General features: G+C 60.6%; 1 protein-coding gene and 1 long non-coding RNA gene across 2 annotated transcripts in view; one reads left to right on the plus strand and one right to left on the minus strand.

Moving 5' to 3' along the window:
* Positions 1-24,462, minus strand: part of JPH3 (junctophilin 3) — a 79,054-nt gene that overhangs the window by 1,491 nt on the left and 53,101 nt on the right. Inside the window, exons 3-4 of the mRNA XM_029242686.1 lie at positions 2,191-2,315; positions 212-1,065 (exon numbers count right to left, since the gene is read on the minus strand). Of these exons, the coding sequence (XP_029098519.1) occupies positions 212-1,065; positions 2,191-2,315 (979 nt within the window). The remainder of the gene's footprint in view (positions 1-211; positions 1,066-2,190; positions 2,316-24,462) is intronic.
* LOC114907270 lies at positions 2,313-4,882 on the plus strand. Its single transcript, XR_003796711.1, has 2 exons — positions 2,313-4,198; positions 4,673-4,882. It is a non-coding gene; the product is annotated as an uncharacterized LOC114907270 (long non-coding RNA).

Below are 24,462 nucleotides of genomic sequence, written 5' to 3' on the forward strand. Positions count from 1 at the left end.
CTGCCCCGTTTCCTTTGGGGAGCTTCCAAAACCACCCAAGTGCCCTTGCTGAAAGGATGGCGCCTGGGAGTAGCCCTCACAGGGACCCGTCCAAGGCAGTACAGCCCGCACCCGTGTGGGCTTCCTACAGAGGAGGGTCCTGAGAGCTGGAGGGTCGGGGAAGACCCAGGGGGCCAGGCTCTCAGGCCCCGGGCCGCTAGCGTCCACTCACCGTGCTGGCCTTGAGCTCATCCCCATTCTCCTCGTCCGATTCCAGCGCCACCGGTGAGGACCTCTGGGGCGGAGAGAAGGTCAAGTCCCAGCGCAGCAGCCGGGGTTCCGCCCGGTCCCCCAGCCGCAGGCTCTCCAGCCTCTGAACCGCGGGCTCCGCGCACAAGGCCGGCCTGGCATGCTCCTTGTTCTGGGACTTGGACCGCAGTCTCTGGGCCCCGAAGCCCCGGTCGTCGGTGCCCCCCTTGCTGTAGCGTCTTTTCGGGGGGTGCACCTCCTGCGTGTACGAGTCAATCCTCAGCAGGGGCTTCATCTCCATCTCGTAGTTGCTCAGCTTCTCCTCGTCCAGCTCCAGCAGCTTGGTGCTCCCCGGGCCGGGGTTGCCGGCCCGGTGGTGGGAAGTCCAGGAGAATGTGGTGGGGGACCCCGTCCGCCGCTCCCGGGGCTTGGGGTTGCTGGGCTGCCTGTGGCCTGGGCCCCGGGCCCGGAAGGCTTCCGCGGGCTGGCCACTGCGGAGGGCGCCGCTGCGGACGCCCCTGGAGCCCCCAGCCTTCTCCTCTCCCCAGCTGTTCCGGGCGCAGTCCCCTCCCCGGCCCTCCAGGAGCATCTGGATGTCCCCACCCCGCTCCTCGTCCACCGAGACCTGCCGGGAGAAGTGGGCCACCTTGTTCCTCGAGGCGGGGGCCGGTGGAGGGGTGGCCGTGGGGCTGGCGGGGAAGCTCTGCAGGGGGCTGTCGTCGGGGGTGGTGCCCTTGCGGTACAGCTCTGGGCTCTCCTGCTGTAAGGGTGTCCCGGCAGAGATGACCTCGATGTCGTCACTGGAACGCTGCCGCTTCGGCCGCTGGTACTCGAGCCCTGGATCAGGGACGAGATGGGGAGCACAGAGGCGGGTTACTTGGGTGTTCTGTGTGGAGGCCCAGTCTCACCTGAGGATGGCAGGGGACCAGGACCGGGTTATGGTGGCAGGTAGCCAGGGCCCTCGCTGCCCACCAGCGGGCTATGGGGCGAAGGAAGTGGGAGGGCAGTGTTCCCAAAGCCCCTAATAGACCCTCCAGTTCTCCTCTGTGGGCACTTCAAGGATGACCAGATTGGGACGGGCAGGGTGGACAGTTCTGGTCCATGCCCCCGGCTGCAGGGGTGACCCAAGGCCCGAGAACATGCTGGCCTGGCCTGCTCGGGGATTCTGAGGTCCCACGCCCGCGGACTCCTCCTGACGATAAGAAAAACATCTCGTGCTAGGTGACCGTCTACAAGGCAGGACATGGAGTGTTTGTGGCTGAATTCGAACGCTTCTGTTCCTTATCTTGGGTCCTGTGGTTCTCAAGGCTGTGCCAAAGCCCAGGGATCCTACCAGCAGGGCCAAGAACTGCAGGCTCTGGGAGGAGAGCTCAGGGCGTGGTCCCGGGACACACTCCACCCCCAACCTCGCGAGGCTTCCACTCGCTCTGGGAAGCCTGACCCAGGTGGGGCGGCGCGTCGGGCTGGGAGGATCGCGGCCTCAGCGGGCCTCTCCGATCAATGACGTCCCTGCTCCAGCCTCCCTGCCACCCTCAGGCCCGTCCCCCAAGGGGGGACGAGGGCCTCGGGTCTGGCTGACTCTCGGTGGCTTCTAGCTCCTTCCAGCCCCACCCCTTGGACAGGCAGGAGGCCCGCCCCCCAGTGTCCCAGAGCTGTGCTGACCAACTTGGCCACTGCCAGTCACGCGTGGCTGCTGATGGATCGGGTGAGACAAGGTGAAGCTAAGGATGGATGCAGACCCGTGGCCGCAGTCCCGGCCTGGCGGGCAGCAGCCTCGTCAGACAGAGCAGTCACACAGGTTCTAGCATAACCCTAGGGGGAGGAGTGCACACACAGTCTCGGGGGAGAAGCAGACGGAGGGAGGCAGTGGGCTGATGGCGGCTGCGGGGCGGAACCGTCGGATGTGCCTTGGGACACCCCCCCCCCCCCGGCTGCCCTGCCCCCAGCGGCACCGGGACTCACCGTTTTCCCTGTGCTGGAAGGAAGGGGAGAACTCTTTGGCAGTGATCCTGGCGATGCGCGCTTCCTCCTGGGCCTTCTGAGCCGCGGTGAGGGCCGCCTCGGCCTTGGCCCGGGAGTGGGAGGTCCTGGGCAGGAGAGACAGGGAGGGCGGTGAAGGCACGGGGTGGGGGGTGGCTGCAGCAGAGGGGCCGGGACAGGATGCCCGAGACCTCACTCACTCGGCAAACGTCCCCGGGCACCGCCCAGGCCAGGGTGCCCACCAGCTGTTCTGAGCATGGAGCAGACCGCACCCGAGCGAGAGCAGGACCTGCCTAGCCTGGGCTGTCTTCATCCGGGGTGAGCCCAGGTCCTGCCGCCAGGAGGCTCCCTCCGTCCCCTGGCCTGGCTACAGGCTAGAGACCGCAACCCGTGACTGACTCATCTCTGAACCTCCGGGGGCGGGCAGGTGCTCCGTGTGGACCCGACCAGAGATGACCGTCTGGGGGCGGCTGTGCCTCCCCCCCCACTGTGGGCAGAGCGGGCCACCCTCCAGGGTGAGCAACTGGCCAGCCTCGGGCAGGAAGGGGAGGGCTCGACGGCAGGACCAGCCCGCCCTCAGAAGAGGGCGCAGGGCATGAGGAGTACGGCGCGCACGGCCCGCCCTGGCCTGCCCAGCCTCCTGCCGTCCTGTGTGAAGGGGCCTCGCTCGTCCCAGCGCCCTGCACCTGGGCCCCCGGCCAAGCAGTTCTTCAGCCCAACCCTGTCCCCTGGAAGCTGGTGTCACCAGTCCGGTGTGCGTGGTGAAGTCTGAGCCCTGGTCTGCGAGTCTGTGGCCCGGGATGAGGCCCGACGCCGCTTAGCAGCTGTGGGGGCGATGGACAGAGCCAGTGGTGGCACTGCCCTTGGGTGGGGCACACCCCCGGGTGGACACGGGGCCGCGAATCCAAATGAGCCGATGACACTGCCCTGACGCTTCCAGCAGCACAACCTCCTGCCGGGCGCTCAGCTGCCCCTCCCCAGCTGAGTCCGTGTGAGGCCCTTCAGGGGGCAGGACTGGGTGCCCGAAGCACCCGGACAGGTCGACCTGGTTCTCTTCCCGCAGGGCGGCTTCCGCAGCCGAGAGGCGCTCTGTCACGGCACGGCCCCAGCTCGGCCCAGAACCAGCTCGTGCGCCCGAGCTCGCCTCTGCTGGATGATGTGGCTTTTCCAGAACGTGCCATGGGTTTGGCTTTGGTAGTAACGGTTTATTGAGATATAACTCACAGAGCATACAGCTCACCCCTCTCAAGCATACAATTCAGGGGGTTTTAGTCTGTTCGCGGAGCTGTACAGCCATCACCCTAGCCGATTTTAGAACTTTCCATCACCCCCAAAGGACCCCATTACCTTTATTAATCACCCCCATTTCCCCCAAAGCCTCCCCACCAGCCCTAGGCAATCAGTAGAGCTGCCTGTTGTGGACATTTCATGCACGACTGAGTTGACTGGGGTGAAATGCACATCACAAGGTGCACCACCTGGGAGGTCCCCGGTCAGAGGCATCCAGCACGTCCACAGGCCATGCAGCCACCACCTCTGTCTAGTTCTCACACTTCCCACCACCCCAGAAAGAGCCCCATCCCCAGGGCAGTCACTCCCGCCTGCACCCCCAGCACCAGGGGTCTGAGCCACAATTCAGCGCTGACAAAGCCCCTCCCATTGCTGCACGGAGATGGCGCCCACCCCGCTTCCCAGCCACACGGCGGGGCCAGTCCCGGAGCTGCTCCTGGGGTCTGAGCCGAGTGCCCCGCCACGCTGTGCTGTCTGATCCCGGGGACCCGGGGTCATCGGCTGGTAGATGAGCATCACGGCTGACCAGACGGGGCGTCCCCAAAGCTGGTGACATCCACCCTGAGCCTCCAGCAGGCCCTCGAAGACCGTGTCTGGGACGGGCCCAGCCCTCGGGATGCAGTGTGCTTCCGTCACAGACAACGGAACCCCGAGAAGTAAACGTGTCAGGGCCGTGCACCTAGCGGTGGAGGCACCCCGAGTGAGGAGGCTGTGAGGACGGGAGGTCCGGGGAGGCTGAGGGGGACAGGGCTGTCGCGTCCCCAGCACACCCGTCATCAGAGCAGTTGTCTCGTAGCCCTAAGAGTGGCACGGAACAGAGGAAAGGGACGAAATAGGTGGTTCGATAGTTAATCCCACAGGGGATTTTAAGTAAAGAGAAAAGCATGGGAGACCCTGTGAGTTAATGATCACTCAAGAAAGCAGGTTTGCTTAGCAACAAAACCACGCAACAGGAGCATGAGACATGCCCCCAAACAGTAACACAGTGGCGCCACGAGACCCACATCCTGCCCAGTGAGCTCAGTAAGTTAATGATTCCGAGGACACGCTCCTCTGTGTGCGCCAAAGACGAAAATATAAGGAAAAGGCGACGTTATACTAAAACCTGAGATGATTTACCATTTTTAGTGTATACGCTACCACCTTTTTGCTCATTTTCATTGTGCCGTGACAGTCCCGGCTTGACCATGTAGAGATGAGGAAACTCCCCTGCCGGACGTGGGAGAGGATGGGACTGTGACATCAAGAATGAGGAAGAAGGTGGTCTTCACCCTCCCTGCCGCCTCCCTCACTTTTCCTTTGATTATAAAACTAGCCCACTGAGTTCTGGGTACAGCACCCTCTTGCCCGCCCGCCCGCAAGCCTCACAAGTGTCTTATTCTAATAAATCACTTCCTATCTATCGCTTTGCCTCTCGTTGAATTCTTTCTGCCCTGAGACATAAAAAACGAGCTGCTCAGAGCCCCCCCCGAAACGCCACCTCGCGGTCTCAAGAGCAGGCCGACGCGTGCACTGACAGTGGAGTATCTTAAGGTCAGGCGGGAGGATGGAAGCCAGGGGTGAGTACAGAGTGGGTGCTGGAGGGCCCAGGGCACCAGGAGGGCTCTGAGCTCCCCAGGGGCCAAGGCAAGCACGGAACGGCGTTGATGCCATTCAGGGCACTTGCCAGACAAAATCAAACCCTTGGCTCAGGAGAGAGGTGGCCGGGCCGGGCTCTGGGCCTGGATGAAGTTTCTGGGCCTCAAGGTTTCGGGGGCGGGGTGGGGGGGCTTCCCGTAAAGACCCCCAGTGCAGGACGTGGGGCCCTGCAGGGTGAGTTCAGTGCCAAATGCAAAAGGCTGGAACGACCCAGAGACCAGCACTGTGGGCCTGGGAGGGGCCAGCGCAGCTCCATGTAGGTTGGGTGGCTTGGGGCCGACACCCCTTCCCACCCCCGTACACCCCCGGGAGCATTCCCTGGCGCCTGCTAACAGCAGGTCCCTACACCTGACAGTTACTGTTCCGAAAGCGCAAGTGCTGATGGTTGTGGAGCCCAGATGGGGCTCTGGACCAAGAGGTAGGAAGGACCGACCCCCGCAAAGGGATGGGGTGGCAGGAACGCGACCGGCAGAGGCGGGGCCGGACTGCAGGGACGCTGGGGGGCCGGCGGGTAGTCGGAGCCTTCAGAGCGACGGCCAAGTGCAGCGTGCTGGACGGAGGGACGGGGACGGGGACGTGAGCGAGGGTCTGTGTGCTTTGAAGTAGTGGGTTTGATGGCTCCTCGCTCAGAGAACATTCCCTAAATAAGCGCCCATCTCGAAGAACCCAGCTTAAATCCCTTCAAAGGTCAGGCTAACAGGCATCGTTCCAGCGCATTTCTGCACACACGTCCCAATGGCACGCATGTAAACACGTGTGCCGTCCCCTCTGTCCCTGATGGACACGTGGCTCAGACACAGCAGTCTCTCCAGGGAGGGGTTCGTCCAAAAGGCCGACAGAGGTCCAGCTTTCACAGCACGTGCTTCCCTGTTTGTCCCGAACCCTCGGAAATAAAAACAAAGGCACCTCCTGCCCAGCTGACTGCCCTGGACGGGGCTGGTCTGCTCCTAGGGAGGCCCTGCTGGACAGTGAGAGCCGGGTCGCCGCCCTCAGATGGCTGCGTGGACGCCTGACTTGGGCCCGGTCCTCAAAGCCAGCGTGGTGGGTGTGGCCGAGCCCCAATCCCCAGATCTGGTCCCCATTTGGTCGACCGTCGGCTCCCAGAGAGGAGGGCCCGCTGCGCCCGCCTGCTCGGGACGCCCCCTCATACACACACGTGCACGCACACACACACACACACACACAGCCCGAGGGATCGAAGGGGCCACGATCTGGTTCCCGCAGCTTTGCTTAGTAAAAACACACGGCCGTTAATTCCCCAACATCATACGTATATTTACACATATACGTTCACACGTATATAAAAAGAACATGCTGCGGCAACCCTGAAATAAAATTAAATCAAGGCGACTGCATTTAATAGAGAAGAAACCTCCCGAGGCATCGCGAACGCTCCCCTGAAGTGAGACTTGCAGGACTCGGCCGGCAGCCAGGTAACGGCTCCCCTGGGCACCGGTCCCTCCGGGGACACCGAGGAGGGTCGGGCCAGCGTTGTGAGCCGGCCTGCGAGCCCCCGGCCCCCACCTCCTGACGGCAGCTCCACCGGCGTGCCCGGCAGTGCCTGCACCCCCGGCTCCCCGAGAGGAGGGCCCTGCGTTCCTGCCGACCAGGGGGCAAGGCGGGCAGGGCCCCCTCCAACGTGGGACACCATCTCCCATAGACGGCGCAGGGGACGGATAGCCAACCACAGGGCTGCACGAGACAAAGCCACAGGCGTGTCAGATGGGTGGACGGGTGGGCTGTGCGGTGACCTGCCTGTGTCCCTCCCAAACTTTGTCCATCCGGGAACCGGGGAGTGTGACCTTATTTGGCAACGGGTGTGATAAAACCCTAGATGGCCTCGCCCCTCCAAGTGTCTGACTCGGCAGGTCTGGGGCGGAGCCCGGGAACCTGCATTCCTAGCACCCCTGGGTGAAGCTGCTGGTGGTCTGGGGGCCCCACTCGGAGAACCACTGCAGGAAAGTGGGAGCCTAGGTCTTTCCTGACCGCTCCTGCCCAGCGGCTACTGCACATCTGCAGCCAGCCCTGCACTCTGCCGACACGCGGTGAACCCACTCAACGCGCTCCTGCACCGGATCGAGGTGTGCCCGCCCGCAGTGCCGCCCCGGGCCCTCCAGCTCTCCTCTGCCCCAGTCGGGGCGTGCCGTCCCACTCGTGGCCGCCACCTTCCCTGACCCAATCCACACTTGACCTTCTCTCCTCGCCCCGTTCCTTGTTTCTCCTCCAACCTGAGCCCACTCCTCCAGCCGGGTCTGTGATACCCCATCCTGGTTTTCAGGGGACGCAGCCTCCAGGCAGCTGTCACCAGTGCTGGTCACCAAGGGGCTAAAACAGTCCCTGGGATCTCCGAAGAGAGGCCCCCTTCCCGCCCATTCACGTCCAGATTCAATTCAGCACTTGCTGATCGCCTACTGTGTGCATGCTGGGACGCCCGGGGTTAGGAGTTGTCACATGCTGCGTCATGACACCTGTTGGCGGCCAACAGTCCGGCTCGTTTCCACGTCCGTGACGACCCTGAGGTCGGTGTGGGGATCGCTTCTCACTGACAAGTGAGGAAACCGAGGCGCAGGGTCTGGGCATCCACGTCCCTTTGCTGGTTCGGCCCAATCGAGGATCCAAGTTCTCTTCTAGCTCGAAAAGGTGCCACGAGTCCACAAGTGATCGATCCAGAGGGTGAGTGACACAGGCTGTCGTGAGCATCTGCCTGGGAAGGGCCTGTACTGGGGTGAATAGCATCCCCAGCAAATTCACGTCCACCCAGAGCCTGCGAACGTGGCCTTATCTGGAAATAGGGTCTGTGCAGATGCAATTAGTTAAGATGGGGTCACGCTGGACAAGAGTGGCCCTGAATCCAGTGACACACGTCCTTCCATGGGGAAGAGGCCGTATGAAGGCAGAGGCAGAGATTGGCGGGGGATACGCCGGGGCGCCCAGGAGCTGGAAGAGGCAGGAGGGACCCTCCCCCGGGGCCTCTGCAGGGAGCACGGCCCCGCCCACAGGCGGGCCTCAGACTCGTAACCTCCAGACTGCGCCCCGGCTTGGGGCCGCTAGTTAGAGCAGCCCCAGGTCGCACCGCAGGCAGCAAGGGGCAGTGCTTGCGCTGCGGGGACAGGGACGGGGCTCCCAGGGAGCGGGAGGTACAGGCACAGCTGGGGAGGTTTCCTCTGCTCGGGAAGCAGCAGTTTTGCACACCTGCCTGGGTGGCGCTTTAGGGCCAGGCCTGGGGCTGAGGGTGGGACAGGTACACACATTTCTCTGGCCACGTGATCGACCGTCTTTCAGAGGTGCAGATGTGCCTTGGGCACATTTAGGGGGAAAGGCTCCAAACGGAAGTCAGGTGTTGTGGGGTCCCACCTGCCCTGTTCCGCCTCCCGACGGCCCTGCAGGGTCCCGCAGCAGCCTCAAGAACCCCACATGTGGTTCCAACTGGGGCCGTCAGGCTGGGCGTGAAGCCCTCGGTGCCAAGGTCTCCTCGACAGGCCCAGAGGTTCTTGGTGCCCCAAGGAAGGAGGGACGAGGCCCAGTCTGCCCGACAGCCCGCAGCCCTGCCCCTGCTGCCCAAGGCCGTGACCCGGCTCCACGTCCATCTCTGGTCCCCACAGCCCCTGGACAAAGGGGACGCCGGCCCCTGTCCTCCAGAGCTCATGCTGTCTTCCTGTCAGGTCATGCTGGAGACATGGTGTCTGGACCTCGTAACCACCGGCCTGTTCCCTCTGTTTTTATAACAGCTTAACTGAGGTTGATCCACACTGTTCTAAGACCCCATCTTCACGTGGCCATCTTCTCTGGTACAGTGGTCCCCTACCTCTGTAAGGGCACCAGTCGTTGGACTCAGGGCCACCCTCATCCAGGACGACTGCATCTCCAGATCCTTCACTCACTTCCATCGGCAAAGACCGTCTTCCCAGGAGGGCTGCTCTCAGTTTCCGGGTGGACGTGTCTTCTAGGGGGTACCGTTCAGCCCACTTGAGGGGGGATGGAGGCTGGCACTGTTTGGGCTGAGAGGCAGCCCAGCCCCGCCCACCCCTGCTGAAGGGTCCTTTCATTCTAACTGTTGTTTGCAAGGCTGCCTCGAAGGCAGTGCCAGACCTGTTACTGTCCCGGACCCCGCACGGGGCTTGTGAAGGGCAGGCGTCTCTAGGGCAGACTCGAGAGCTGTACTTCCCTTGAAGAGAAGCTGAGGGATCGGAGCCAGAACTGAGGGGAAACAGAGGCGGCAACAGCACACAAGCCTTCCTTTCGCAGGCAGGGCTCATGCGTTAGCCCTTTGCTTTCACATCGTTAGATCCTCGCTAAGGGCTGCCTTCCAGCCGAGGAGCCGTGAGTCCCAATAAACGGTGCATAAACGGAAATGCGCGAGACCACCGAGTGAGTGAGTGAGAGTACGGTCATGGTCACGGCGGCTCCCCCAAGATGACAAGGCTATAGGCAACCCGGTCAGCCCCGAGCCCCTCACATGGGCGGGAGTGGCAGAGTGGGACCCCTGCGCTGTCTCGCCTTGAGACAGGAGAGAGTTGGGCCCCAGGTGAGCAGCTGGGCTCTGTCTCCTGTCGACACTGCACGATAATGGCAAGGCAGGCAGGAGGGAGGAGCTGGGCTCATGCTTAGGGTCAAGGGGACCTCCCACGCTACACATGCGCGGAGACGTTCCTCAGGGGTCAGAGGAGGGAGGGGGTGCCAGCCCATAACATGTCCTGCCAACCTCCCAGAAACCCTCACGCTGGAATCCGTCGTGGGTAAAACATGGGTGCACACGTGGCAGGGCCCTTGGTCAGACCAAATATGGACACAAAGCCAGACAAAGCAAGATGATTGGCCAGAGAAAACCCGGAAGGCTGCCCCCACATGAGCAATGTGCACCGCCCCCAAAGCACGCGGCTCTCTCTCCGAGCCCACCCTTGTGTATTTCTGCGTGTACTTTGCTTCTGATAAACATTCTGTTTCACAAATTTTCTGTCTCTTTGCTGACTTCTTTCTTCAAAGAAGACAAGAACCGGGGTCCCACTTGCAGCCCCTAGCCCCTGGTTGTCTACTGAGTAGGATTTGGTGCTCTCACCACAGTAGCCTGGGTTCAGTTCCCGGTCAGGGAGCTAAGACTCCACTTCAAACCACCGCACACTGTGGCCACCGGAGATCGGCCTCACGTGCACCCCTCCCTTCAGCCCCAGGGCCCCACGAGGTGGACAAGGCCCCCATCTTGCAGACAAGACAACTTGGGGCCAAAGGGGTGGAGCGACTTGCCCGGGGCCCTGGGAGGTGGTGGCAGAGCCCGGGGCTCTTGGGGCAGGTCGGTGGGGGGAGGACACAGCCTCCTGACACCACCGAACAGGAGCTGCATCCCAGGGCCTCGTGTGGCCCTGTCAGCTGCTCCCTGGGTTCCCCATTCAGGACGTCATGTCGTCCCCCCCCACCCACGGCCATGTCATCTCTCCCTGTCCACACCTTCGGGCCACGGAGGAGAGCAGAGATGGGGCAGGAAATGGGCAGCTGTGGAATCGAGGCTTTTTCATTAGGAGAGGCGCCGACCGGAGCCCGCTGATCGATGGGGACGTTGATGATGCAGGACAGGAGGGGGCTGCGGTGAGCACCAGAGCCGGGGGCGGGGGGGGGGGGGGGGGGTGTGTGTGTGTGTGTCAAATCGCCACATGATCCAATTCACAGGTGAGAGAACCAAGGCCCAAGGAAACAAAGGGACAGATCCAGCATCGCCCCAGGGAATGCGGGGCTTTCGGCCCCCAAGGGCAGGTGGACTCTCCTCCTGCCTGAAAAGTGTGTTTTTTTCTTTCTCAATTCTGGGAAGATCTTTAAGCATTACCGAAAATACATGTATGTTACAGGCTGATTTGGGTTCCCCCAAATACACACGTTGGAGTTCTAACCCCGGTACCCCCGAACATGACCTTATTTGGAAGTAGAGTCCCTTTATGGAGGTAATCAAGTTAAAATGAGGTCACTTGGGTGGGCCCTGATCCACTATGACCAGTGACCTCGGAAGAAGACAGACCAGGACACAGACACACAGGGGGGAGACCACATGAGGACACGGGGAGGACAGAGCCGTCTACGTGCCGGTGAGAGAGTCTCTGAAACCAACCTGGCGACACCTTGATGTCAGCCATCCAGCCTCCAGTGCTGGGAGGAAATAAATCTGTTGTCCGCGCGCCCGTCCACTGCCTCAGCCGATCCACACAAGTAAGGCAGGCGACTGGCAATATCTTCCAAAATGATTAAAGTCAAAAAACAACAGTAGAATACAAAACAAGTCGCTTGTTGCAACTATTTCAGTGGGGTTTTCTACCGGAGCCAGGAAACTCGGGGTCGGGGGGAAGGGGTCTGTAGTGCCTGAACCCCACCTGAGTCCCTGAAAAGGGTATTTCATCTGGTCAGACCCAGTTTGAACATCAAAGACTGGAGCAGCCCAGAGAGCCGGAGAACATTCTGGATCAAACCACGACAGCCAGCCTCTCTGCCTCCTGCCAGGTCTCCCCCACCTCCTCCCCCCTTTTCTTTTCCTACTAAAACATCTTCAAAGACAGAGGAAGAAAAACTCAAAGTAAAGAAGGAAATGGTGTCCAGTGTACCAGCGGGTCCAGCGAGGCTGACTCACAAGCACAGAAACAGATGGGGGTCAAAGGCTGTCACAGAGGGACGTGCAGCCTCCAGTGCTCCGCCCACCAGCTGGAGATGAGCAAGGCCCCGGCTGCCAGGGGCGTGGGGCACGATCTGAGGCCAGGAGGCACCTGTGCCCGACACCGAGACCCCACCCGGGAGCAGCCTCGGGATCTGCAGAAGGGTCCTGGGGCTGCCGTAATGAACGACCGCAAACTGGGGGCTTAAAAGAGAAACTTATTCGCTCCCAGCTCTGGAGGTGGGAAGTCCAACCCTCCCCCCGCCCCGAAGGCCCAGGGGAGACTCTGTCCCGGGCCTGCCTCCCAGCTCCGGTGGGGCTGACAGTCCTTGGCGTTCCTTGTGGGGCTGCAGCCAGCCTCTGCCGCCGTCTTCCTGTGGCCTCTCCCTGTGTCTCTTCGTCTTTCCTCTTCTGTCTCTTATAAGGACACTCATCACTGCATTTAGGGCACCCTGATCCAGGATGATCTCATGTCAAGAGCTTTAATTACATCTGCAAAGACTCTTACTCCAAATAAGGGCATAGTCTGAGGTTCCAGCTGGACAGATCTTTTGGGGTCCACCATTTAACCTACTATGGGGTATTAATGCTCCATTTCTTTGGGACCTTTGATCCCAGGCCAAATATCACCCTCAGGAAGCAGTCCTGAGCCCCTCCCACCCCCAGGAGCATTCCGGGCTTCCCAGGACCAGTGTCACTGCCCAGGAAGGTGTGATGGGGTTGAAGGGGTGAGTGCTGACATCCAGCCTCTTGATCACTGGCTGCTTCGTCTGGGGCAGCTCATGCCTCTTTGGGCCTTAGACTCCTCAACTGAAGAAGCTATAGTACAGGGATCCTCGTGGGATCTTGGTAAAGATTCCTGAGATAAGGCATAGACAGCACACAGCCCAGTTTTCCATATTAGTGGATACTCTGTAGATGAGGCTTTTTAAAAAGCAGCTTTACTGAGGTGTAAGCCACACACCAGAACGTCCTCCTATTTAAGGGAGTGGTGGTATTTAGTATATTTAGGTTATGGCGATGGCTGCATGACTCTCGTTTTACGTTCTCGTCACCTTTAAGACACCTCATATCCATCAGCGTCACTCCCTCCCTGTTCCCCGGCAGCCCGCTGCCAGCCAGCCTGCTTTCTGTTTCGTTGCTGTTCTGATGGAAGTACTTCTCTCAGGGAGGAATTAAGGGCCAAGGGCTGGCAGGGGAGAGGCAGCTGCATTTGAATCGGGTGCAGCGGGGGTGGTGCTGGGAAAGGTGGGACAGGTGACCTGGGGGCAGGCCAGCACCGCAGCCCCCTCCCTGCTCTCCGCACTGCCCTGGCCATCTCTGAACTTCCTTTGTCGTGCTGTTCTTTTCCGAGTTAAAAGAAACCCTTTCCCATGAAAATACATAAAAGTCTAGAAAACCACCCTCCTGGAAAAAAACAGAAAACGACAGAGAGGAGGGTAGAAAACTCAACCCAGACACGGAAATGCCTTCCCACAGCAGGGCTCAGTCACCACCGACACCCGCTGGGAGAGCAGGTCTGTTGTGCTCACCTGTCCACTTGCTCCTGGTGTCCTGACCTGGTGTGACCATGTGCTGGACATGTGGGGACACCACGGACCCAGCGCACAGAGGCAGGTCCTGCCCCGACCGGGCGGAAGTCCTGATGAGGAGGCCGGTCTGGACCTGACCACGGAGCAGCGAGCACTGGCCACGCTCCGGAGGGGACACGGGCCTCCCCGAGGCCCGAGAGGAGAGGAGGGGCTGGCCCGCCAAGAGCCCTGGGGTGAAGAGGCAGCGAGCGCCAAGGCCCAGGGCAGGGGGGAGTGGCGTGCAGGGGCCCTGGGGCGGTGGTGGGGACGACCCTGAAGAGGGGGGCTTGAAACATTCCACTTTCCGGCTAGTGTGGCTTTTAAAAAATATATATTTTATATATATATATATATATATATATATATATACACACACATACATGAGTGTTGTGTGTGTGTACACGTGTGTTCTTTAAAAAAAGGTTCAAAAAATAAATAAATAAATTTAAAAAAAATAAAAAAAGGTTTAGGGGCTTCTCCAGTGGCGCAGTGGTTGAGAATCTGCCTGCCAATGCAGGAGACACGTGTTTGAGCCCTGTTCCGGGAAGATCCCACATGCCACGGAGCAACTAAGACCGTGCGCCACAACTACTGAGCCTGCACTCTAGAGCCCGCGAGCCACAACTACTGAGCCCGTGTGCCACAACTACCGAAGCCCACGCGCCTAGAGCCTGTACTCCCAACAAGACAAGCCACCGCAATGAGAAGCCCGCGCACCGCGATGAAGAGTAGCCCCAGCTTGCCGCAACTAGAGAAAGCCCGTGTGCAGCAACGAAGACCCAACACAGCCATTAAGAAAGAGAGAGGAAGGGAGGAAGGAAAGAGAGAGATATATACCCAGCTAAACAGACCATTAAAAATAGATATGATGGGGACTTCCCTGGTGGTCCAGTGGTTCAGAATCTGCCTTCCAATGCAGAAGACATGGGTTTGAGCCCTGTTCCGGGAAGATCCCACATGCCGTGGAGCAACTAAACCTGTGCGCCACAACTACTGAGCCTGCGCTCTAGAGCCCACGAGCCACAACTACTGAGCCCGCATGCCTAGAGCCCATGCTCTGCGACAAGAAGCCACCGCAATGAGAAGCCCACGCACCGCAACGAAGAGTAGCCCCCGCTCGCCGCAACTAGAGAAAGCCCGTGCACAGCAATGAAGACCCAACGCAGCCAAAAATAAATTAATTAATTAATTTTTTTAAAAAAAAAGGTTTAAATAAAAACTGTGGAGAATGAATGTAAATTCCCCTTCCAAGCTTTCCCTCATCTACTCAACACCGCACAGTAGCTACTCTTAATTCTGGTTGACGCCCTTCCAGCTCTTTTTCTACATACGGGAATCCCTTGCCTCTCCAAAGGTCACTTTACGCCGCTTTGTTTTTACAGAAGACCTACACTCATCCCCGTTTCCCATAACTGAAAGAAGATTTTCGTGCTTATGAGAAGAGAAAATTGAAAACAGTGTTCAGTGTTTGTTTTGCAGCGAGAGGGCCCCCATCAAGCTCCTTCCTGGGGGACCACGTTCAGCATCTCAGCATCAGGCCGCCAGAGCCGTGAAGTGTGTCAGTATCTGTGCTGCGTCTGGACTGTTTTGGGCATCCGACAGCCAGATGTGTCCTGAGGTCATTGCTTCTTCACCTTATGCTGTTCCGGCTCAGGAGAAGTTTCACAGAAGCGCTCTGCTTTCGGATAGCGGGGGAGGCTTGTACTGACACGCATGCTCATCTGATTTCTGAAGTACGAACGGGGTCATACTCTACATACTTCTTCCTGTGACTCGTTTTTGCCTTTAATATGTCCTGAACGCCTCTGCTTATGACTTCCCCACTGTTTTCCATACTGTTTCCGATGCCGGCACGAACCTGCACTGCGTGTACGACGCCGGCCCTCACACGCTCACACGCTAGAGAGTCTGGACGCGGCTGTCAGCTCACCCCAGTTGGCTCTACCTCTGGCCTTCTCTGTCGTTTTCACCGAACACTGTACCTTGGAGATTGTTCCACACCAGCAAACAGGCCTTTCCTGTTCTTTTTAATGGATTTTGTGCCAAAATACATTACGCCTGCCCTGCTGACAGACACGTAGGCTGTTCTCCACTTTCTGCTTTTACAAATCAAGGTCCAATGACATCCTTGTGCATTTGGTATCTCGCACACAAATCCATCTTCAGGACACGTTTCCAGGATTGCGGGTGCCCGTTTCCCCACATCTCCAATTCGGCGGGAACCCATTTTTTGTTCCTTTCCAAGCTGACAGGTGAAACAGTATTATATCCGTGTAGTTTTCTCTCTCTTTCGTTAAATATCCTTGTAGTTTTGGGACTTCCCTGGTGGCGTAGTGGTTAGGAATCCGCCTGCCAATGCGGGGGACACAGGTTCGAGCCCTGGTCTGGGAAGATACCACATGCCGCGGAGCAACGAAGCCCGTGCACCACAACTACTGAGTCTGCGCTCTAGAGCCCGCGAGCCACGACTCCTAAGCCTGCGCACCACAACTACTGAGCCCACGAGCCACAACTACTGAAGCCCGCGCACCTAGAGCCCGCGCTGTGCAACAAGAGAAGCCGCCGCAATGAGAAGCCCGCACACCGCAACGAAGAGTAGCCCCCGCTCGCCGCAACTAGAGAAAGCCCGCGCGCAGCAACGAAGACCCAACGCAGCCATAAACAAATAAATAAATACACTTATTAAGAAGAAAATATTTTTTAAATGTATATATGTCCTTGTAGTTTTAATTTGCACTTTGGGAGTGGGTCTCCTTGTTGACCTGTAGCACTGCTCATAAAGAAACTCTGAGGCCGCCACAGCCATCCCCCACCCCATTGTGCAGGTGAGAACACTGAGGCCTCTGCAGGCAGGGCCCTGCCGGGGGCACGGCTGGTGCGTTGACCACCTCCAGCCAGAAGCCCAGCCACAGTCGGAGCCGGGCAAGCCCACAGAGAAGGGCCTGTGATCAGGGGGGTGGGCGTGGGCATGGGCGTGGGGGAAGGCACACCCCAGTTGCCAAGGCAACCCACAGGCTCCCGCTCATTAGAAACCCAAGTCTCTTAAAGGGTTGACTTTCCAACATCACTCCTCCCTCCCTCCCGCCGCCTCCCCCCGCTGTGGCCTATGTTTAGACCCAGCGCCCCCCCCCACCCCACACCCCGAGCCCCCGCACACCAGGAATAGCAGGCGAGCTGCCGCCCCGCAAGTAGCCTATATACCCACTGAGCGAGTGGGAGACGGCCGATGCCAGCACCGCGTTTCCCCGGGGTTGTCTGCGCGCCCAGACAGGGTGGGTGTCGGGAGGGGCCGGGGCAGGGGTGGGCACTGTCTCTCTCCAGCATGTAAGGCCCCTCCCCATCGAGTCCCTGTTACTTAGAAGCCAGCTGGAAGTGCGTCCCTGTCCTCTGGTTTGCCTACATAATGCCCTGCCTGAAACCTGGACTTTGAAATAACTCAGCTGTATTCAGTTTAATAAGGCACCAGTCTGTCCACGACGTGTGGACTGGGCCCAGGACTGCCGGCCTCCTAGGCTCTCCAGGAACCTCGAGGTGGCCTGCCCCCCATCTCCCACCAAACTGCCGTGACCCGGCCGGCTCAGGACAGCCCTGTGCACCCGGCCTGATACACCAGGCCCCACGGAGCAGAGGGCAGTGGTGGGACGAGGGTGCCCTCACTGACGAGACAGGCCACGCTGCAGGTGGGGGGCGTGCGGGGGCCAGGAGAGGTCAGGGGCGGGTGGCTGCAAACCCGCCCCTTGTGGTCAAGGCCAAGGCCCTGCTCACTGCCCCACTGCACCTCCCTCGACACAGATGCAAAGGGTCAGGCATTTCAAGATGGTGACACCGAGTATCGGGGCCCCTTGGGGCAGGGGACGCGGGCAACCCCTTTGCCCGCAGCCCACCCAGCGTCCTGCCCACCCCCACCGCGCCTTCTGGTGATGACAACGCTGCCTCTAGACTCCAGGACCCATTCCCGCTGGCCCCTGGATCTCCGACCGAGGTCACTTCTCCAGGAAGTCCTTCCTGCGCCCTCAGTCTGCCCTTCCCCCTCAACGCTCAGAACCCCGGGACATTCATCCCAGTTCCTGTTCCCGCCTTAGAGCGTAAGCCCCCAAGCAGCATCTTCCTCCCAAGTACCAAGGACAGCGGCAGGGGGGCAGGAAGGGCCCCATGGGGCAACTGGTGAACGGACGAATCAGTGTATTTCTGGGGCTCTCCGGGAACGCCCACCTTCCCCCCCCCCATCCCAGTCCCTTGAGAATGTCCTGCGACCGTCCCCCCGGTGCCCAGGGCACAGAGGCTGCTCAGGAGACACTCGCCTGATGAATGAGCGGATGGAAAGGAGGACGGACCGGCGCGAGCCACAGGAGGAGTGGGGGGGTGGGGGGAGGCCGGCCGGGGGATGGCGCCGTGGGTGAGGGACGGACCCTCACCCGGAGTCCGCCCGCGGATCCCAGCACCTGGCTGTTCCCACAGCAGAAGCAACAGGCGCTGACTGATGGAATAAACAAAATCAGGCCAGGCCGGGCCCTGGGGGGCCTTGGACAGCGGCACGGGCCGTGCTCCGTGCCCCCAGGCCTGCGGGGAGGGCCCTGCACTGCCGACATCCCGCGGACGCTACACGCGGGCTCGCTTCTGCCAGGGTCTCAGTGACAGGAGCAGTGGAGACAAAGGCCACTCAGAGGCGGTGCCATCTTCCTGGCAGACCCCGAGGCCGCCACCCTGCAGCTGAGCAGCCGTGGGTGCAGCACTCAACCCACCCGTGCCCGTCCAAACCCCTCCTCACAACCCTGTCCTGTTGTTCCTTCTGCCCCTGCAGGGTGACAGCGAGCTCGCTCAGGGCCTCGGGCTCCTGGGAACCAGCTGCCGGCCATGGGATGGGCCTCGCTCCATCCCTGACCTGCTGCAGAAAGCCTCCACATCTCCACCCCGGAAGGGCTGAGATGGGCTAAAGGAACAACTCCCATGGCCTCCTGGACACGGGCGCTTGGGCCAGAGGACACGGGGCTGGGTTCCGCATGCAGCCGGACCCTTGCTGTGGGACGCCGGCACGTGGCTCCAGCCTGTCCGAGCCCCAGAGCCCCTACACGTAAGATCCTCATCCAGAGCGGGCGCACACGCAGGCCCTCCGCAGGGCCGGGCACCAGAGCCGTGCCCTGGACTAGCGGCTCTTGTTGCCACGACCTTTGCTGTTCCTTTCCCTCTACCTGATCCAGCTGGGCTCCCCCTCCACCCGGGCTGGTGGCTCTCACACATCCTGCCTGCTGGTGCCAGCAGCCCAACGCCCTGCACTTCCCCATCCCAGCACCTGGTGCTAGGATGACCCACTTTACAGAAGAGGACGCCGAGGCACAGGGGAGGTTCAACAACCTGCCTCAGGTGACAGACAAGCAGCTGGGCGGGGAGGAAGAGATCCTGCCGGTCCAGCTCAGGTGCCCGCCTTCCCACTCGGATACGGCACCAGTCTGGGCGCAAGCTTTAGCCTTCAGGTAACCAGTCTCTCCTTTTCTCAGCCTCTCCCGAGTCAGGTGTTGGGGAGACGAGACACCCGGTCTGGGCGTTGAGCCCCACTCTGCAGGGGGGCCTCCTGGATCAGGAATCCTCTACCCACTGACCTGACCAGGTTTCCCGCAGGTGCGGAGGGGAGACCAGGGGCTTTCAGCCGACTCCACCCCTGCACCTCCTGCTTCCCGCACCCCCCGCTGCAGACGATGGCACCCCTGGGAGGGCCCAGAGCAGACCTCCCCCGACTACAGATATCCCTTGTCCCATCTGGCACGAGATGGCAGAGGCCAGCAGCGTCTCAACACTCCTGCGTCCAGCTGGAGACGCTGGGAGAGATGTCCTTACTAATTTCCTTCAGTTCTCCGAAGGCAGGGCTGCATGAGCTTAACCTCACGGGACCTCAGAGAGGATTAATGAGATGTTTGTAAGGTGTTTGGAGCTCCCTGGAGGCCAGATCTGGGCGGGTGCAAGGAGCCGGCTGGCGGCGAAGAGGTCCCTGTCCCAGCCGGCGCTCCCTGTGGAGGAGGGCCAGGTGGCGGCACTGGAGTCCAGCTGCTTGGTCAGTAATGTTGAGGGCACGAGGGGCTCAGCGCCAGCCACGCAAGGACCTCTGTAGAGACTGAGCATCCGTCATGCCAGGGAGGGAGGGGATGGGACCCGTCCTGTCTGGAGCCTCACCCGCCTTGATCCGCTCCTCTGACTGTCCCTGGACACCGGGCAGGGCCAGCCTGATGGGCCGCTCTGCACGGAGTCAAGCTCCCCCGACCCTCGCACGACAGACGGGAGATGGTATCGCCTCCTCTGTGTATCCGAGTGGGATTAAGGCTCAGCCGTGCTCACCCACCATTTGAGAAGAACCGGAAAGGGTGTTCCTGAAAAGTGTGTGAGCATGGGACCCACCTTCAAGTGCTTGTATGAGGGACGGGCCTCGGTGGAACCGCAAGTCCAGTTCAGTTCCACACCGGAGAATGCCACACTGCAGAGCAAGGCCAGCTCCAAGTGCCAGGTCAGCTCCACCTGAGGCCAAGCTCTCGAGTGTTCAGGCAGCAAATGTGCTGAGGCTGGGACGGAGATCAGGAGGACTTCCTGGAGGAGGTGCCACTGAAGGCAGAGGGGCCCGGGGCAGACGGAGGAAGGACAAGGAACCAACGTCGGAGGAAACGGGGGGCCGGCATGCTCTGCTCGTTGATGCACAGCCAAAGAAAAGAAACCCCCAAAGCAGGACGGATGGAGCCCAGTGCCTGTCAAGCTGGAGTCCAGCACGACGCCTACAGACAGAGGCAGGGGGCTGGCCTAGGGCAGGGGGCTGCCACCTACAGCCCACTGCCAAATGTGGCCGACACCTGGAGCTGAGAGTGGGTTTTGCATTTTTAAGGATTTTACGAAAAAGAGAAGATTCTATGACAGAGACCACAGGGCCGGCAGAGCCCAAGATACTTGCTGTCTTGCTCTTTACAGGAAGGGCGTGATGACACTGATCTAGGGGAACTTTGTGGGTCAAAGTCTCACCCCTTTATCTCCGAGGCTCTGAGATGGGGGTACCTTGTCCTAGATCCTCAGCTGTCACCACCAATCACTAGGACCCGGTTCTCCACGCAGGTGTCGGGACACCGGTGCTGCACAGGCTGCCTGGGGTCAGGGTCAACCGTTAGATCCGACTTCAAAGCCCAGGACGGAGCCAATGATGACCAACGTGCCAACTGGGGACGGGACATTCTGGAGAACAGACGAGGCGCTTTGTCTAAATGGCCTCATCAAAGGGAGGAACGTGGACGTGGTGGGCAGGTGCCGGCTGGGTGGGACATGTGCACAAGCTGGACTCGGGCAGGGGACAGTTTTAGAGGTCAGCGAGCTGCGGGGGCCCCGAGTCCCGCTCGGTGAGCCTCTCCCACCCCTCCCCTCCGCCCCCACCTTCCTGCCCCTGCCGCCACCAGCCCGTGGGCGGGGTCCAGGCTTCAGAGCCACAAGGGAAGGCGTGGTGAAGGCTCCATGCCACGGGCTCACGGGACACCATTCCCACAGCCTGCAGGAAGAACGAGGTCTCCACACAGACGGGCAGGTGGGAGACACCAGAGCCCCTGCCGTCCCTGGCCTGCGGGACCAGCCCCCAAGATGAGACAGGAGGTCCCAGGCAGCGCTGGCCCAGGGTCCGGGGCGGGGGTCCCTGAGCACTCCCCAGGGAAGAAGGTTCCAGTCCAGCCACTTGCAATGAGCCCGTTACTTCCTGTCGGTTCCTCACGCGCCCACACGTCAAAGGGATGAGCTTGGGGTGACAGTTCCCAGGTTTATCTTGCAAGAAACGACCACTGCATGCTGACCGTTTGCAGGAGGGAGCTAGGTGAGCAGAGATGGGACGGTTCCCGCTCATGAGATGCTCAAATTCTGAGCAGTGGAGGCTTGGGGACAGACATCCGAGCCGGGCAGGGGGCAAGGCTGACCCTGCCATGACCTGGGCCTCACAGAGCTATGCTGGCTACTAGGTGGGACCCTGGACAAATCACAGGGCCCCCGGGGTCTCAGTTTCCCCACGTGTGAAGCATGGCCCATGACACCCCTGTCACCAAGGCATCGTGAGGACAGCAAGGGCGGGCGGCCCTCGCTTAGGGGGTTTGAGTCTGGCGTTCCCTCTCCGCCTGCCACCAGCCTCCGCCGAGGTCACTTATTCAGTGACGGCCGTCTGTCCACTAGGCGGCCCCAGAGGCGACAGAGTCTCACCCTGCTGCACCTGCAGCTCTGAACCACTGGCTCCAGTGACCTGTCTCCAGCCCTACCCGGGGCCCTCAGGAAGGACCTGCTGGTCCAATCTTGTTGTGTCTTCAGGTGGTGGCACCGAGCCAGACACCTGGGGACAGACGGTGAAGGAGACTCAGGCTTGGCTTCAGCCACTGAGCACCGCCCACCATCCTCCCATCTGTGAAGTGGGACGGTTACTGGGTAGGTGAGTCACCCACACGAGGCCCTGGGACACAGCCAGGCTCGGCGAGACCGAGGCAATTATACCCAGACGCCCGGGGCCACAGAGTGAGGACGGAGGAGGGGCTTCTGCCAGACCCGGCTGAGGGAGCACGTAAAGACGGGAGCAGTACGCACGGCACCGTCTCCCACGTTCGGTGGGCAACACATACCCACTACAGTGCCTCTGCGCTTGACAAACGCGGGAGTGTGGACGGGGCGTGGGTGGGATGGGTGTGCCTGAAGCGGGGCTGGGGGCCTCACACCCGGGAGCACCGACACGGTGGGCTTGGGGTGTCCACGTGTTTGCGTTCCCTTGTGGCTCGGTGCAGCGGGATGTCCGCATTCACCAGGGCTTCTAGTGGATGAAACTGTGAGAAAACAGGTGATTTGTCTTATGTTCAGACTGTTCCCTACTGTATCAATCCTGTTAAGCAAATTCATGTTTTCATTGCAAACGCTGGGGGCAGGGCTGAGCGCACGAATACTCTTCACCCACGAGCCTACCTCGACCCCGGAGACAGCTGTGCACGGCCCAACCCTCAGTGGGCTCGGCGCACCCTGGGCCAGCCCCAGGTGGACCACAGAGAGGCCGCTGGGGGGTCGGCAAAGGAGGGTCTGAGGCCCCTGAGCCTCCTGCTGTACCCACCCCACAGGTGCTCAGCCCTAAAACAAACCCCCAAAGACGCCAGTGCCCAATTCCACCACCAACAGCCGTAAAATTAACCCAGGCCTGTTAGCCGACAGTATCAGAAATCAGACACGAGCCTGGCAAAATCAGGCGGTGGGGCAAGAATCTAACTCTTCCATGGTTTCTGTTTCACGGGGATGCAGAGCCCACTGCCAACAAAACCCACTGGCCCCCGGGGTCCTCGAAGGTGGACGGAGCACCTCAAGGCCAGGCACCTCCCGGTGACACGGGGTAGCCGTCTGCAACTCCTCTGGGCCAGCGGTGGGCAGGGGAAGCCCACGGCCTGTTTCAGGATGGTTTTAAACACACAAAATTAAAGACGTGATGTTACGAAGAAACCGATTGTTCTGTGGTGTAAAGTCATTTGTGTTACGTTTGTGACAGTCACACGTCCTGCCAGCTCCTTGGTGAGCACGTGACAGATCAAGGCCTAAAGCCACCAGAATTTAGGCATCTGAAACCCCCACACATGATGAACCATCTGAGGCTCCCCTGGCAGCAAAGCCCAGGCTCTGCCGCCTCGGGGGCCAGAAGCCTACGTTCACACATGGGGAAATGGGGAAACGCGCATCTCCTCTAGAAGCCAGCGCAACGCAGATGTAACTGTCCCCATCCCAACCGCACTCTGAGCCGTTGTGTTGATGGCCCGGGGGGATGAGACAGCATTTTTGTCAGTCCGCTCCGTGCCCGGCACTGTTCTAAGCTCTGAAAGGCAGGTACTATTATTATCCCATTCGACAGATGGGAAAACTAGGCTCAGAGAAACTACAGTGAGTTCCAGGAGATCCAGCGGGTCTGTCCAAGGAGGACGTGGGATTCCCCCAAAGCTGACATCCAGCCGGGTGACTCCAGACCAGATGTCTCCCTCCAGCTTTATGAGGACTCGCCACTGAGTGCCCAGGACGCCCCATGGGGGGGTCCCGCCGTCCCATCTTGTGGGCAAGGACAGAGAGGCTCAGAGAGGTGACCTAACATGTGATCATGGGCGTATCCAGGAAGAGGTGACTGCAGGGGGCATGGAGACCCTCCTGGGAGCTGGTGGTCTCCCCTCCAGGACCCAGGGAGACTGAGGGCTGCAGGGAAACAGGAGGACAAGTGCAGGGCCGAGGGGCCAGTTCTGCAGGGAGCACGGGGGCGGGTGAGTGGACAGTCATCCAGCCACCTCCAGAGCAGAGTCCTGGGAACGACTCCCGGGGCCCCTTAACTACCGACCCTGAAGACCTCCATCCACCCGAGAAGGCGCCCAGGTCTGCTCTGCGGAAAGGCTCAGTCCCCCGCATCAGGCTCCAGGGAGAGCCCTTCTAGGAGGGAACTCGCTGGTCTAGAAAGTTCTCCCGGGAAACACTAACAACTCAGCCCCCACCTCCTGGGAGCTGAGGGCTCAACTAGCAATGTGGCACCACCCCCTCGGTCCCTACCACTGCCTCTCTACGGGTCCTGTGGCAGCTTCACTCCACAGACGGGGAAACCGAGGCTCAGAGATGTGCGGGCGCTTGCCCCGTGTCTCAGAGCAGTGAGTGCAGGACTGGGGCCTGGGCGCCCACACACCCCTGGGGGCCTCGGGAAGGCCTCTCCTCCACAGGGGCCACGGCACACCCGTGACCTCTCACCAGGCCAGCCTGGCGGACCCCTATAGCGTGAAGTATGGGGGACCCTGTCCTACCCAAGACCCCAAGACTTGATCCCCACCCAAGGCCATTCACACACCAGGACGGACGGGCAGTGGCGACTCTGAGAGGGGGCACCTCATTCGGCCTGGAGAGGGTTCAGAAGGCTCTGGAGAAGGGGCGCTGGGGCTCAGGTAAAGAACAGCAGGCAGGGGCCCTGCAGATAGAGGCACAGAACCCGAGAGTCTGGCTGCAGGGGCCAGTGTGGCTGCAGCATGGGGAAGGGGGTGTCAAGAGAAGAGACCTTGGAGAGCTGGATGGGGCTGCCACCTTTGGGACCAGATGGGACCCAGGGAGGAGGGGCTTGGGGAGGAGGAGGGGCTGGGGGAA

Source organism: Monodon monoceros, unplaced genomic scaffold (genome assembly GCF_005190385.1).
Source record: "Monodon monoceros isolate NGI ecotype Baffin Bay Population unplaced genomic scaffold, NGI_Narwhal_1 Super_Scaffold_10, whole genome shotgun sequence".
Classification (NCBI taxonomy): Eukaryota; Metazoa; Chordata; class Mammalia; order Artiodactyla; family Monodontidae; genus Monodon; species Monodon monoceros.